This window comes from Cygnus atratus, chromosome 19 (assembly GCF_013377495.2).
Source record: "Cygnus atratus isolate AKBS03 ecotype Queensland, Australia chromosome 19, CAtr_DNAZoo_HiC_assembly, whole genome shotgun sequence".
NCBI lineage: Eukaryota > Metazoa > Chordata > Aves > Anseriformes > Anatidae > Cygnus > Cygnus atratus.
The window spans coordinates 7596266-7609768 of record NC_066380.1 but is presented as its reverse complement, the minus strand read 5'-3'; the positions used below and the strand labels follow the sequence as shown (position 1 = coordinate 7609768).

The window sequence follows — 13503 nt, the reverse complement described above, 5'->3', positions numbered from 1 at the left end:
GACAGAGGTGCTGTGGTGCGGCATAGCTTCAGGAGGGCTAGTTACTGCACGACAGCGGTCTGTAAGGTTTATTGAGCATTGCCCTGGCTGTAGTTCTTCCTCTCCCTCACTCTTAATCCCATTCAGAAATATAATTTCTGTGAGTTCACAAAGAAGATAAAGGACCAAAGAGCAAGAGCACTTCCTCAGAGCTGCTCTGCAAAAGCGGACTGATTGATTACAGATTGGACGCTGCTCCAACTTCCCTTCCTAAATGAAAAATTGAGAGCTCTTTAAAATTGAATAAAATATGCTGTTCTAAGAAGGATTTCACTGGCACGAGCACAATAGTAGTAGTGAGTTGTTCGATATTTCTGTGTGCACTGGCTAATCCTTTACTACTCGGTCCCTGTGCGCTTTCCCCGTGGCACCTGATGGTAACTCATTTGTAACCGGTATGGACTCCAGCTCTGCGTCTCCAGACAAAGCTGAAATAGCTCTCGTTTGGGAGAGCTCCGACTGCAGTTGTGGCTGAAGCCATCCAGGAGATTATGCCTTTTTGCAGCTACTGCCGGGGCTGCGAGATCTGGCGTTGTTCCATGCTGGAAGGATCTGGAACAGCTTGCAATGTTTTCACTAGACAAAATTTTGTCAAAATAGCTCATTTCTTAGATCTCTCTCTTTTGCCGTAGTCACTAGTGACCTGAGAGTTTGGGACTTCAAAAATGTGTTGAAGCCAATTCATCAGCCTTAAGCACTTCATTGCCAACAAAAGAAAACACATTGGCAAAACCTTTCTTTGAGGAAAATATTTTCTACTCCCCAGAGACAATGTTATTATCCCTAAATCACAAAGGCTGTGCCATCCTGCCCTTTGCCTTCCCCCATCCTTCTGGAAGCACCCAGGTCTCCTCCCTTTCAGTGTGCAATCCCTACCACTATGAGAAATAATCCCACCCCAGTGGCACAGACACTTGCAAGACTCTGACAGAGAGCCGAGCAGCTTCCACACCTGACAGCAGGCAGCAGCTGTGCTTACAGCAGCTCTGCCTTTGATGCTGACCCACAGCCGTGCAGGAGACAATCACCAATGGAGCTGATACACTCAAGTGGGGAGATAAAGCACGGTGTTTTTTTTTAAAAAGCATGGTGAAAATATCTCAGACCCCAGGAGTGAAAACAATAAACTTGCTTCTATGCCTTTTCTGCGGAAGAAAAATCAGCCCAAATACAGTTGGCAATTATTCTGTAAGCTTATTATATATAGTAGCTTTCAGCTCCTTCCACACTCTTGATTACTCCTTGTTATGTGCCAGAAGAGCAGGTAGGACTTCTCCTGTCCCGTACTATTTCACACAGGGCCATACAATGCTCCCATCACCCCAGTAGCTGAGTGCACCTCAAACATCAATGTTCACATCTGCACAGAGATGTGTGAGGCTCTGGGAACATCCACAAGCATGGGGTGTGCTCTGCTACTTCCCTACCTCTTCAGTGGGCATGGGTAAATTTTTCTGGGGAAGGCAAGCCCACCACTTAATGGTGACGGTGGCAATCCTTTCATCTTGTCATAGCAGCATCCCTGTCTTGGTATGTCTGTGTGCAAATACTCCAGGAGTTAAGTGCCCCTGAGTGATGCATGTGCTTCACAGAAACAATAGGGCAAGTTGTTGCAACACCCAATTAATTAGGTTCATCTGAGATTATCACACGATTAACAAAACATCAGTTCTGGTATTGCCAGTGTTCACAAATGTCTGTTCAGTGTGCAATCTTGTGGTAGGGTGGAAGACTCCGAAATATATTTGCAATGCTATTGCTCTGTGACTTGTTTTCCCTGCTTATGCAGCCTGACGAGATTTACCATTATGAATCACCCCACAAAACTACCTTCAAACTCAAATTTAATAACCTAAGTATTATGAAGATCAATATTATGGCTACTCTCATTCATATGATTAGCGCTAATATCATTCTGGGAAATATTCATGCTGCAGTAGTGACTAGAGACCGGGATTAAGAGGAGATCCTCAGCATCCGTACAGAAGACAAGGCACTGTTCTCTCCAGCTGTGTCCTGAAGTGCAGTACTCAATCTCTGAGTCTCCATGGGTTTGGATATTTTATGTAAGTTATCTAATAAGATAACAAACCAGCCTTACAATCCCTACAGCCATATTGCTAACTGTTTGAAAATCATGAGTCAGGCTCCAAAAAAGAATTAAGAGATTGGTTTTAAAATTCATGAGACTTTAAAATCTGATAAACTTCAGGGTTCTTTCTTTCTTTTTTTTTTTTTTTTTTTTTTTTTGGCTTCTGCTTTCTGAGTATGTAGGAGTCATATTATCAAGTTTTCCTCAGCAATTATGAGGGCCGTAAACTTACTTTAAAAATTGAGTTGAGACTCTTACATAATCACAGGACTCTAAAAGTGTGGGCTTTGAAGAGACGCTAAATAATTTGAGAGATGGCTTCACCATGTGACTCAGCACCACTCAGCTGCTGAATTGGAATGGCACAGATTTCAAATATCAAATACTCCCCTGAAACAGTTGGGAGTCTTTTTGGGCAGGAGGGGGAAAGTCTGAGACTTTCACAGTCTGCTTGTGTATTTGCAGGTAGGAGGAAGTCAGGGAAGAAAGGAGGTGAAGTGCAAGGAGAAAAACTTAGTCTGGTAGGGATTAATCATTGAGCTCTAACCAGAGGTGAAGGCAGCAACCTTCTTTTCTTCTTATTTTCTTATTTTCTTATTTTCTTATTCTCTGAATCATGCAACAGACAATTTGCCCTGTGTACCAAGCTCTCTCATTAGTGTTAGCCGGGCTGCACAGCTGCACTCCCAAGGGAAAGCCCCAGATATTTGGAGGGGAGTAAAAAGTACTGTTCTTTCTGTTTTCCTGCTCAAGAGCTGGAAGCTAACACTAAAATATTTAATGCTGAATATGCCATAGACAGCTTTTCCTTTGCTGAGAGGGAAAGAACCGGTGTGGAAGAAAGGAGAGCAAAAGCAAAATGAGGTCGGGCAGGGACGCACACAACAAAAACACCTTTGCTCTCCTGACACATAATGCTGGGTTTCACCTCGTCCTTCTTCCACCTCTGAGTAGCTGTGGGGAGGCAGTATCCACCCCTGGTCTGTGTTTGTGTTCTCATCTAGGCTGAATGGGAGGGAGCTGCCAGAAGCTACCAGCCCATGAATCCCGTTTTCAGCTTACAAAGCGACACTTTTATTACAGAAATGACAAGATCTCTAGCCACGTCAGCATGGCGGTCAGTGTCAGGATGCTTGTCAGAGCTATGACTAAGTCAAACAGGCCCCAGCTATAAGATATAGGGGAGCAGCTTTTCTCTGCCTTTTCATGGTGCTCATTCCTGGGAATGAAAGGTTGTTGCAGTATCAAGCACATTGGAGTCCCCAGTCCCTGGTGTGCTGGCTGAGAGCGTACCCATCAAATAAAGTTTTTCTTCAACAAACCTCGCCAAAGGTGCATCCCTGGGAGATGGAGAGAATCCCGAGGCTGCTCCTTAACTTGTCTCTAAAATGTCTGTTTGCTCCCTGCTGAAACTGATGGCAGGAGAGAGCACAGCAAAGGCAGCATGGGCTTTTGGGCCAGCAAGTGTAGAAAGGTGGCATGCCATAGGCATAACAAACAATTCATCCCTAATAGCTGGGCTAAAGAGCTCTGAGAGGCAAAACTTCACCTGCTGTAACCCTGGAACAGAGAATTTCCATCTTGCTGCTTAAAAAGTGCTGCTCCCCATCAGCACGGCAGAGCCTGCAGGAGCCCAGAGCAGTCAGCTGGTTCATGCCACCTCTGGACTAGGGCTGTGCACGAGCAGAGGCCATGTTAGTAGGGAATTTGGCCCAGCCAGGCTGCGTGAGAGCCATGTACAGCAAGTGAGGGCACCCCGCTGAAACTGTGACATAGCCCAGCTCTTATGGAAACTCTCCTCTCTCGTTGCAAGCAGAAGCACAAGCACGCCTGGCCTGGATGGGAGTTTGATGCAGTGGCTTCCCCTCCCGGCTGCTTTCCCTTCTGCTGAGAGCTGGCTGTGCATTAAAGCAGATGTTGCTTGCACTCAGGTCATGTTTCCAAGCTTCCCTCTGCAGTCATAAGGGCTGGAGATGCTTCCCTCCCTCCCCACACTCGTTCCTTAATTAAAGCTTAAATTCTGATGTCATCACAGGACTGCAGGAGCAGGGCCCCAGGCAGGCACTTAGCGCTTGGTGCTGTCAGCAGGACTTTGATTTAGAAGCAGAGAAAATACTTGGGAGAATCCCATCCCCTTGCTGCACCCCAGACAGAGTCAGAGCTGAGGGCTGGCCTCTGGGGCAGGCTGGAGGCTTTGCCTCCGGCACAATGTGGGGATCATCGGGGTGGAAGCCTGTGAGGTGCCATGGGTGGGAAATCGGGTCTGATCGCCCCAGGCATGGAGCTTTGGCCCTGCATGGGTTTGATTTCATGCTGATGATAGGAGGAAAACCTTACCCAACGGGCTGGCCCGAGCCCTTCTTCCCCCCTGCTCCAGGTAAAGCTGATTCCTGGATTTCTGTTTGGAGGTGTCCTTGGTTCTGTACCTGCATTTAATAGTTCAGCATGGGATGCCAGCCTGGATGGCTCTGACTGCCCCAGTGGGACGTGTCTTGTTCCATTTACAGAGGCTGGTGGGTGGCAATCAGCAAAAAAGAAAGGAAAAAGGACAAAAAAAAATACATACTTTCTGGAACCCAAGGGAAACATTAGAGGGATCCAGAAATAGAAAAACCCCTATAATAGGTACAGTCATGCCATCTCCCAGTGCTACTGGTGCCAGAACAAAATTATTCCGGGCTGACTTTTTTTTTTTTTTTTTTTAATGTAACAGCTTCTCTGCTGATATAAGCATCTGCTTGACTTAAAAGCGGAATTGATAATCTGCTCACAAAAAAAAAAAAAAAAAAAAAGTGAAGGCTTCTCCTTGGCTTATTAGCCTTTAAAATATGCTCCCAAGCCACTGGACTGCGGTCTGCTGGTCTGAAGAAATCAGAGAGGAGCACGCAGAGTCATTGCTGTGGCAGCAAGCTCGGAGCAGCCTTGAGAGGTGAGCTGGGGAAAGCTCTCTTCTTCCTGCAGAGGGGAGCAGAACCCCCACCAAAGTCTCCAAGGGGCTCCCTCCCAGCCCAGCAGGGTGCAGAGCTCTTGGGAAAGGGGCAGTGACTCAAAACATTTGTCTGTGCTTCTTCTGGGCTTTGTTGGGAGGATGGTTGGAATATTTCACTCTGGGCTGAGAAAGGGGATCTTTGTGCTTGGGCCTGCAGCTCTGTAGAGCTGTGCTTAGCTCAGCTGATCCAGTGACTGGTTTACCTGGGTCAGCAAGCAGGGCAACCAGTTAGTGCTGTGCCTTGCTAGGCCTGCAGCTCCTGTGCATGCTTTTCTGCAGAGAAGCTGGCCTGTCCTAGCCACAAGTAGCCTGCCAGGACACAAACTTACCAACTAACATCGCTTCAGCAGCATTCCCCATGGCGTGGGCATGCGCTGCCAAGTGGAGATGAGGGGCTGCCCTTCCCCAAAGCTTGTCCAGCTGTTAGCAGCTCTGAGCCTATCAAAGCCTGGTGCCACTTATCCTTCCGCTTGCCCTCTATTCTCAAGAATAGCAAAGAGAAGGAGAGGTGTGTCCTTCTGTCGACTCCTGCAGCTGCCAGGGCTGCTCACAAGCCCTCGCCATCTGAATCCAAACACAGCCAGCACAGCTGCTCCTCCAGCCCCGACGAGGGCCAAGTTCCTCGTCTGCTCAGCCCAGCAGCTCCCAGAGCTCAGCGCTGCACAGCTCAGCCCCAGCCATTCCCTGCCATCCCTCGTGCCTCTCCTCCTCTCATACAAAAAGCTTTCCATAGGCAGGGCAGCATTACATGCAAGGAACGTAACAAGGCCGGGCCCTGAACTGCATGAAGAATGAAGGCAGTGGCTGAAAGAAAGGCTGCGTGATGGGGTGGGCTGCTTTCCACCCATATCTGAAGGGCTCAAGCTTGCCAAGCGGCTCTGTTAGGGCTGGTGAGGCAGGAATGCAAATCGTGGCTCCCTTGTAAAGTTGCATAAACTTGTAGTAATGTCATTTTTAGATTAACATTTACATTGAGGACAACACTGGAAGGCTTCATTGTTTGCAAGCACTATGGAAATAGATTTAAATTTTTTTGGTTTACACACATTTATTTACAAGGCATTTACTGATTACAAACCAATGTACATCACTCGTTTACATGCATAATGTAAACTATGGAGATTTTGTATTTTTTTGTCATGCAGTGCCGTACAGATTCCCATTGCTCATTCCACTCAGAGGCAAGAGCCTCCTTTCATCTCGGCTCCCTCTGTCCTTCAATTGCTGCCTTGCCTCCCCGAAAAGAGCCTTGCCTCTGACTGGAACACATAAAAGTTGATGTCCCCTTTAAACAGATAGCATAAAAACCTAATAGGAAAACCTTGTCAGCAGAACTTCAGCATGACTAGAAAAGCCAAAGCAAAAATTAAAAAGCCTAACGGTGCCTATCAGATTGTACCAGCGCAGAGCATCGCATTACTGCTGTTTGAGAAGAACCTTCACGGAGCTTTTTGGGATGCTTCAGGCATCCAAAAGCAACCAGAACAGGACTGAAAGCTTGCCAGGATATCTGTGCGAGTGAGGAACAAGTACTACAGGCATGCTGGATGGTTTATCTCAGCCAGTAGCACCTGAGTCTCAGCAACCAACTGAGTTTTGGATAAGCTTGAGCCTTCCCACAGCAAAGCTGCCACCCCACTGCCTGTCCTGGCTGTGCCTCCCTTGCCCAGCAGTGCTGGTGGGACACATGCACACACATATATATATCCTAGCATCCTATATATAACATATTTTATCCTAGGGTGCTAAAATCTGAACCCAAGGGATGGCAAATCTTAACCCTGGGAAACTGTTAGATTTCAAAGTCTAAGGAGAGCCAGGCTTTTTTTTTTTTTTTTTTTTTTTTTGACTCCTTGATAGTTTCAAGGACATAAAAACTATTTGCAAATTCAACACAAATGGAATGAGCAAGTTGAAAAGCAAACAGCTGAACCAAATACACTCCAAATCAAAGTGTTTCCCTTTTGACACTTTTAAGTGGCATTAGTTGGCTTTGTGTTTTGAGGTGAAATTTTATGCTTTAAAAATTGGGAAAAAAAATATTGGTTTTCACTGGATTAAAAAAAATGAAAACAAACAGCCAAGCTTAAACATACCACTGAGCCTAAAATGAAATGTTTTGATTTTTTCATTTTACTGAAAAGTTGAACAAACATCAGTTTCAGATCAACCCATTTTTAATGTTATTTTTCTTCTGTACAGCCAGTGAACCACAAAATCAATTATTTGTGCAGCTCTAGTGACCAGTAGATTAAATTCAATGCAATAGCGAAACAGCAAAAGGAGTCAATGAGGAGTGGAGAGATGGGAGAAAAAAAAATTGAACTGAAAAAAATGGTGAAAGCAGCCATAATAGAGCTTGTCTGTGCCCAAACATGGAGCTTCACAAATGCTTTAATACAACTCTAACCCACGTTGCTTCTGAAAACAGCAGTCTCGTCTGTCTCCTTGCTGCCTCCAACCATGCAGCCCTGTCCCTTCACTAGCAGCCAAGTAAACAATCAACGAGACAGGAAAAGTGATCTGGTGAAAATTAATTTTTTTTTTTTTTCTCCTGCCAGCTTAGCTTTCTGCTGGATCAGTTCCTCAGTTGTGAAAATCACAGGTTTGAAAGAAACCTGCCTGGTCTGGTCAAGGAAGGCAAAACTTCTGTACCAGAAACAGGCATCAAAAGCTCATGTTCATTAGCCAGATTGTGCAAGTCCAGTGCCTGAAATAAGAAGTGAATTCTCCCCTCACTTAGAAATAACAAAATCTTGTAACGCATGCAGCTGGACACCCAGACACACAGCCTCACCAACCCTGCTGGTGTGCAGGGCCGGGGCAGTGTTGCAATCACTACAACAGACTCCCCAGCAGGTAAATTGGTGACTTCTCCTTGAAGTCAACAGCTTCATGTATTTATGTCACAGAGAATCTGGCTCATTGTTTTAATTTGTGGTGCCGTAAAACTTTGAAACTTTTGTGAGAATTTTGTGATACCAAATGTCTTTTTTTTTTTCTCTCTCTCTTTTTTTCTTTCTTCCAAAGGAAAATCTAAGCAGCAGAAAAGCATCTCACGTCATGGTAATTCTATTCCTCTTTGCTGAGGGAATGACACGTTTAGAGAGCACATAGCTGCTCAGATTTGTGGGTTTTCTAGGACTAAATAAAAATCTCTAGTGTGGCCAGGCTGCCTTTAGTAGTGCAAATCTCTTTATGAGCTCCCAGTTTAGTGTCCACTCTGAATCAGAGAACCAGGGAAACCACAGATCTGTTGGTGAGACGGGACCCTGGGGGTCCCTCATCCAACCTCCCACTTGAAGCAGAGCTATCGCCAGCTCATGAGCACCACCAAGGGTGGAGACCCCTCCCACCTCTCCTGTCCCAGCTCTGCACCACCGGTAAAACAATGTCCTGGGGATAAAAAATAAGTTTTCTTCTCCCTGGGCACCATCCCAAGCAATTTATGGCTCACTTGTGCAGCCAGTCACTCACAATCTGTCCTGTCTCGGGAGCTGTATTTTCTTTTTATATATCCAGGGACCTTACTGTAACTGGCGTATATAAGTACTTGGTTTTGTCCCGTTCCTCTGTGGGTGGGGGGACAGGACAGGACTGGCTGGTCCATGGGCTCATACATCTTGTAGCATTTAATTATCTCCCCAGCAATGTGGAGGAAACTTAATTGTCTTCCCAGCTATGTGCTGTCATCTCCCCTTCTAAGTTGAGAAAACTGAGGCACGAAGAAATGAGTTCATTTCATGGCACCATGGCAAGAAAAAAGGGGTGACGCAACAGTATAGCTCCAAGAAGTTGGCTGAAGCTATTAAATACCGTGTGGTGGTAACAGGAAAGGTCTGAGCAGTGCCCTAGTCCCAAAGTCAAGCCAAGCTGAGCTTCATCCATTTTCCAGCCCTTGTGCAGCATCTCGCACCCCAGGCTCTCATGACTAGGAACAACAACAGGGACGGTGATAATGAATATTCAGACATCCCACAAACCACTCACAGCATCTGCCATCCTATCTGCATTAGCATCTGAGTGCACAGATAATGATCAAAGCAACATTTTCCTGCCAGAGGCCCCCCTAAACCAGCCTTATTAGTGTGAATCGATGCTGATTAATGTGCCTCCTTAATGCAGTTGTACCTACCCCTACTGCCCATGATTCAGTATAAAACAGCCCCCACTTTGCTTGCCTTCCTCCTGATATCGCATGCACGGTGCAAACCTTGACTGAGAGCGCCAGTAAAGTCAGTTTGGAACAAATCTTGCAAGAAAGAGTCCTAAAGTCTGCTAAAATGCAAAACATAGAAGGAAGGAATGAGTCTTTGGAGACTGTGACATGAGCTGCCTTTTTGTGCCAGGATGTTTCCAGGCATCCTATGAAAAGATATCAGCAGCTACACTGCTGTACAGCAGCTCTGCCCGTGCAGTGTATTAATAGCCGTGCTACCCAAAACAGGCTCTTGCTTGATGCTGACAGATATTTGGACTTCACCTGTAATGGAAGAAAGTTTGCATTTTTTAATCTGACGCTGCTTCTTTTTTAAAGTTGCCTGTGAAAATTAGAAAGTGCTGCGTGTTGCCTTACGCTGCTGCGTAACATTGAGAGCAGCTTCCTCTCAGTGGGTTTTCAGTGTAAATGACACGCTCCTAATGTGCTGTGTCCACACTCCTGCACTGCAAGACACTGGGGAAATCACCACTAAACTGGCGACAGTGCTTCGATTAGGGACGGGTGAGGTCCTCTCGCCTGTTTTCACATCCACTCCAAAACCTCGGGCACTGTGACTGAGTTGAGATCTGCTGCTGTTGGCCTTAGGAGAGGAGCGGCAGTCGGGGCAAACCTCGTCCAGAAAAATTTCAGGTGCCAAAAGGAACTGACTGAGGGACAAACCAGCCAACTAAAAAAAAAAAGAAATCTGGGAGAAAAGGAGCACTGAAAGAGAAAAGAGTGCAGAAATTCCCGTGCTCTAAGTGGGCTGCTTTCCGGAGGAAAGGAGAGTCACCCTTACTGCAGGATACATGCTGCCCTTGGGCCAGTCTAGTGCAAAGAGCAATTGAAAGACATCATTTGGGAGGAAAGAGGCTTCTATGCCGGAATTAAGCAGTTGACAAAATCCCAACAGCTTTACAGATTTTGAAGTCAATTTAAGGAGCCCGCAAAATGAGATTTTCCCCTTGTGGCTTTCGGTAAAACGACAGGTTCTGGAGGGGGGTGGGGGGTGGCTCCAAGTCCAGCCTTAGCCACTGGTAGCTCCGCTAATTCGCCACAGCGAGGCTGATTTGGGCACTGCTTAAAAAATGCATGGGCCCAATTTTCAAGTGACCAGTCCTGCAAACGGGTCCAAATATTAGAAGGAAATAACCCTCCGAGTCTGGCCAGCCCCATGCCTAATGGCCCCATATGCTCTGCTGAAGGAGTCGAGGGCTCCCCCTCTCCTCTGCTGGCTGCAGTGGGACCTAAAGCCAGTCCCGGAGCATTTCCACTCACCTCCCAGATACCAGAACGTGATGTACGGCCAAGAGATGCCTCCCTACATGCCCTTTGCAGTCTTTCCACTTCCCTCTGGACCCTGTGCCTAACCACTTCCACTGGGCTGTCTCACCTCCGGATATTTCCGTGAATAATGACTTCTCCAGCACTGCCTCTGCTTGTGACTGTTTGCAAGACCCTTGTCAGACCCTTCCCCATGCCCCCAGCCTCCCACGCGTGCAGATGCTCTTGTCCATGCCTCCCGTGTGCACAGAGGTCGCACACTGTATTCTCCCTATGCTAGAAGTCTCTCTGGTAAATACTTTGGCAATATCCAGCAGACATGGAGAAATACAGATCCTTTTCCACTTCCCATGTATAAAGTTCACCCTGAACTAAGATAAACTTTCAAATTCTTAGCAGTCTACTACAGACCAAAGGGGAATTTGCTCCTCACCCCATAGCAGACAAAACTAAAAATCACAGGCTTCACATTAGAGCAAAATTTTAGCTCCTTTACTAGGATGGGGAGAGCAAAGCCATGGTGCAGCCTGTCTGCTCTAGGTGTGAATTCTCTGTTGCAGGAAACCTTTCACGAGAGGTTGCTCACAAACCTGTCAGATGCACCACAGGTACAGGCTGAGCCCGCCTAGGGGAAGCGGCATGGATTAAATGACCTCCCAAGGTCCTTCCAGCCCCTTTTCTCCGTGATTCTCAGAGACAGGATCCCTGGCTTGATAGATCTCTGCCCTGACCTATCCTGACAGCTCTTGGAGGTGTCTGAATACATCCATTGCATGCATTTCCCTCCCACTGCAGCTCCTGGAGCCTGCCAGGGCAGCGTTTGGGGCTGAAGAGTTCTTTAGCAAAGGGCAGAGCCACTGCCAGGGCACTGTGTGGGGCAGAGGAGCGCAGCCCCAGTCCAGCAGGGCAGGGGGGAGCCAGGCTTATCCACAACCAGCAGGGAAGTCTTTATTAAAAAGACATCTTTTCTCTGCTCCTCTGTGTGAGCAAAGCCTGTGAGATATCCCCAGAGGAAGTGTGGCAGCACTATTTCTGCTTTTTGCGGCTGTTGTCCCCCAGGCTGTTTGGAACGAGGAGGACAAGCCAGGACAACGTCTTCAACCCATGCTAACCTGCCCCTGCTCCGCGGGCTGGTGTGAGGGGAGGGGATGCTGCACTCCCCGCAGGCCATGATGGGACAGGCAAAACTCATTTTTCTTCCCCACACGTCAATGATATTTCACATGTTGCTGCTACCCCGCAAGTGCTTTTGGCTTTCTGCCCATGGGAGAAGGCTGCCTGCACACAAGTGGTTTTCAGCCCCCCCTGACCCCCAGCAAACACATGTGTGTCTCTGCATGCGTGTTGCCAGTAGGCAATTCACTAGCACTTTCCTACCCACTAGTTTGCGTAGCTACGTTTGCAAGTGTCTTTCCGAAGCATGACGGGGATATATAATTATGGAAATGTGCACATGTCTATGAGAGTTTGGTCTTTGGGTTTTAGCCCAAATCTCATGATTCTTGATGGCTTATTCCCCTTCCTTCCAAAGTGCCTGCTGCTCTAATAGGAGCCTCACATGAGCACCCCAGCTTTTCATATTCAAATAACAAAAAGATAAGTATGTTTCTGGATATCACAGCTGCCAAGAAGCACTTGAAACAGGCAACAACAAAGGCTTGAAAAACCTAGAAGGCAAAGGAAAATCCAAATTCTGCCTATTTTCTGTAGTTTTTTAATTGAATGACTTTCAAACCAAGCTCACAGTTCTGGAGGCAAGTCTGACTCATGCTTGGAGATCATCTGCAGAGGCCTGCAGTCAGCGGCACACAGCTAGGGCGCATGCACGGCAGCGTGAGAACTGCCATCCCGACATGTATTTATGTCTGTTCTTGCCATGTGAACCTTAAACTGTTGGCAGAGCACATATGTGAATTTGATACAGATGCTTGGTCTGCCCATTGGGACAGATTTGAGAAACTTGCTCGTGAAACTGACTTTGAATTTTTGGTCTGTCCCACAAAGTGCACCCACACCCTTAGTCCTTTTTCTTCTCAATCTACATTGTGCACACTGCCAGGGCACTGCGGTGCCTTCATCTCATGATCAGAGCACTACATCTGAGCCTGTGAAGCAATCTGCATTGCCAGCTGAGGGCTGTGGGGAACCAGAGAAACATCTCCATGTGGAATGGGTGCAGTGGCACATCTCCCCCATCGACTAGGCCATGAGCTCAAGGGAGCTGGCCGAGTTCCCACCACCTCACAGCTTACCCAAGCTACAGGAGCCACAGGAACCAACGTACCTGTATATTTTATATCTGGTTGTAAATCCTTGACGATGTCTTTCCACAAAGGATAAGTAGCTCCGCGAGTGGTGGAAGGGCCCCCTGTCTGAAATAAGCCAATCAAACTCCTTGGAGACATGTTGGTTGGTGGCAGCGGGGTCCTGGTGGGAGGGCTGTACTAGTATATGGTCCCATATAAACAGGAGGTAGAGGAACTCAACAAGCCTCCAGTTCATGCTTTTCTGTCTGCCTTTTTCCTCTCATTCTTGCTCCATTCTGTGGAGTCCTGTTGAAAAAGAGAGGGAAGAGGGGGAAGGAAACAGAGAGAAAGAAATGGAGGGAGGGGAGGGAGAAGGGAGAGAAAGAGAGAGTTTAGAAATGGGAATTGCTTTGATCCTTTGACAACTGTCTCTCAGGGTAAAAGAGACATGAAAAAAACACATTTTAAAAGCCTTCAGTCTGCCTGCATTACTGCTTGGAGTATCTGGCAGTGTTTTATTCACACCTAAGTGGTGCCTTTAACCTGCTGAGCACATACCACCTTTGAAATAACCAGGTCCCGACCTGAGCCATCCTCACCCCAGCTTTTCCATCATTTCCCTCATGAAGGTCTCCGCAGTGCCGCAAAGACG

General features: G+C 47.1%; 1 protein-coding gene across 1 annotated transcript in view; it reads right to left on the bottom strand.

Annotated features, from left to right (window-relative positions):
* Nucleotides 1–13126, bottom strand: part of BRINP1 (BMP/retinoic acid inducible neural specific 1) — a 58590-nt gene extending 45464 nt beyond the window's left edge. The window contains exon 1 of the mRNA XM_035555293.1: nucleotides 12890–13126. Coding sequence (XP_035411186.1) covers nucleotides 12890–13107 — 218 coding nt within the window. The 5' untranslated portion in view covers nucleotides 13108–13126. The remainder of the gene's footprint in view (nucleotides 1–12889) is intronic.
* Between the last annotated feature and the right edge of the window lie 377 nt (nucleotides 13127–13503).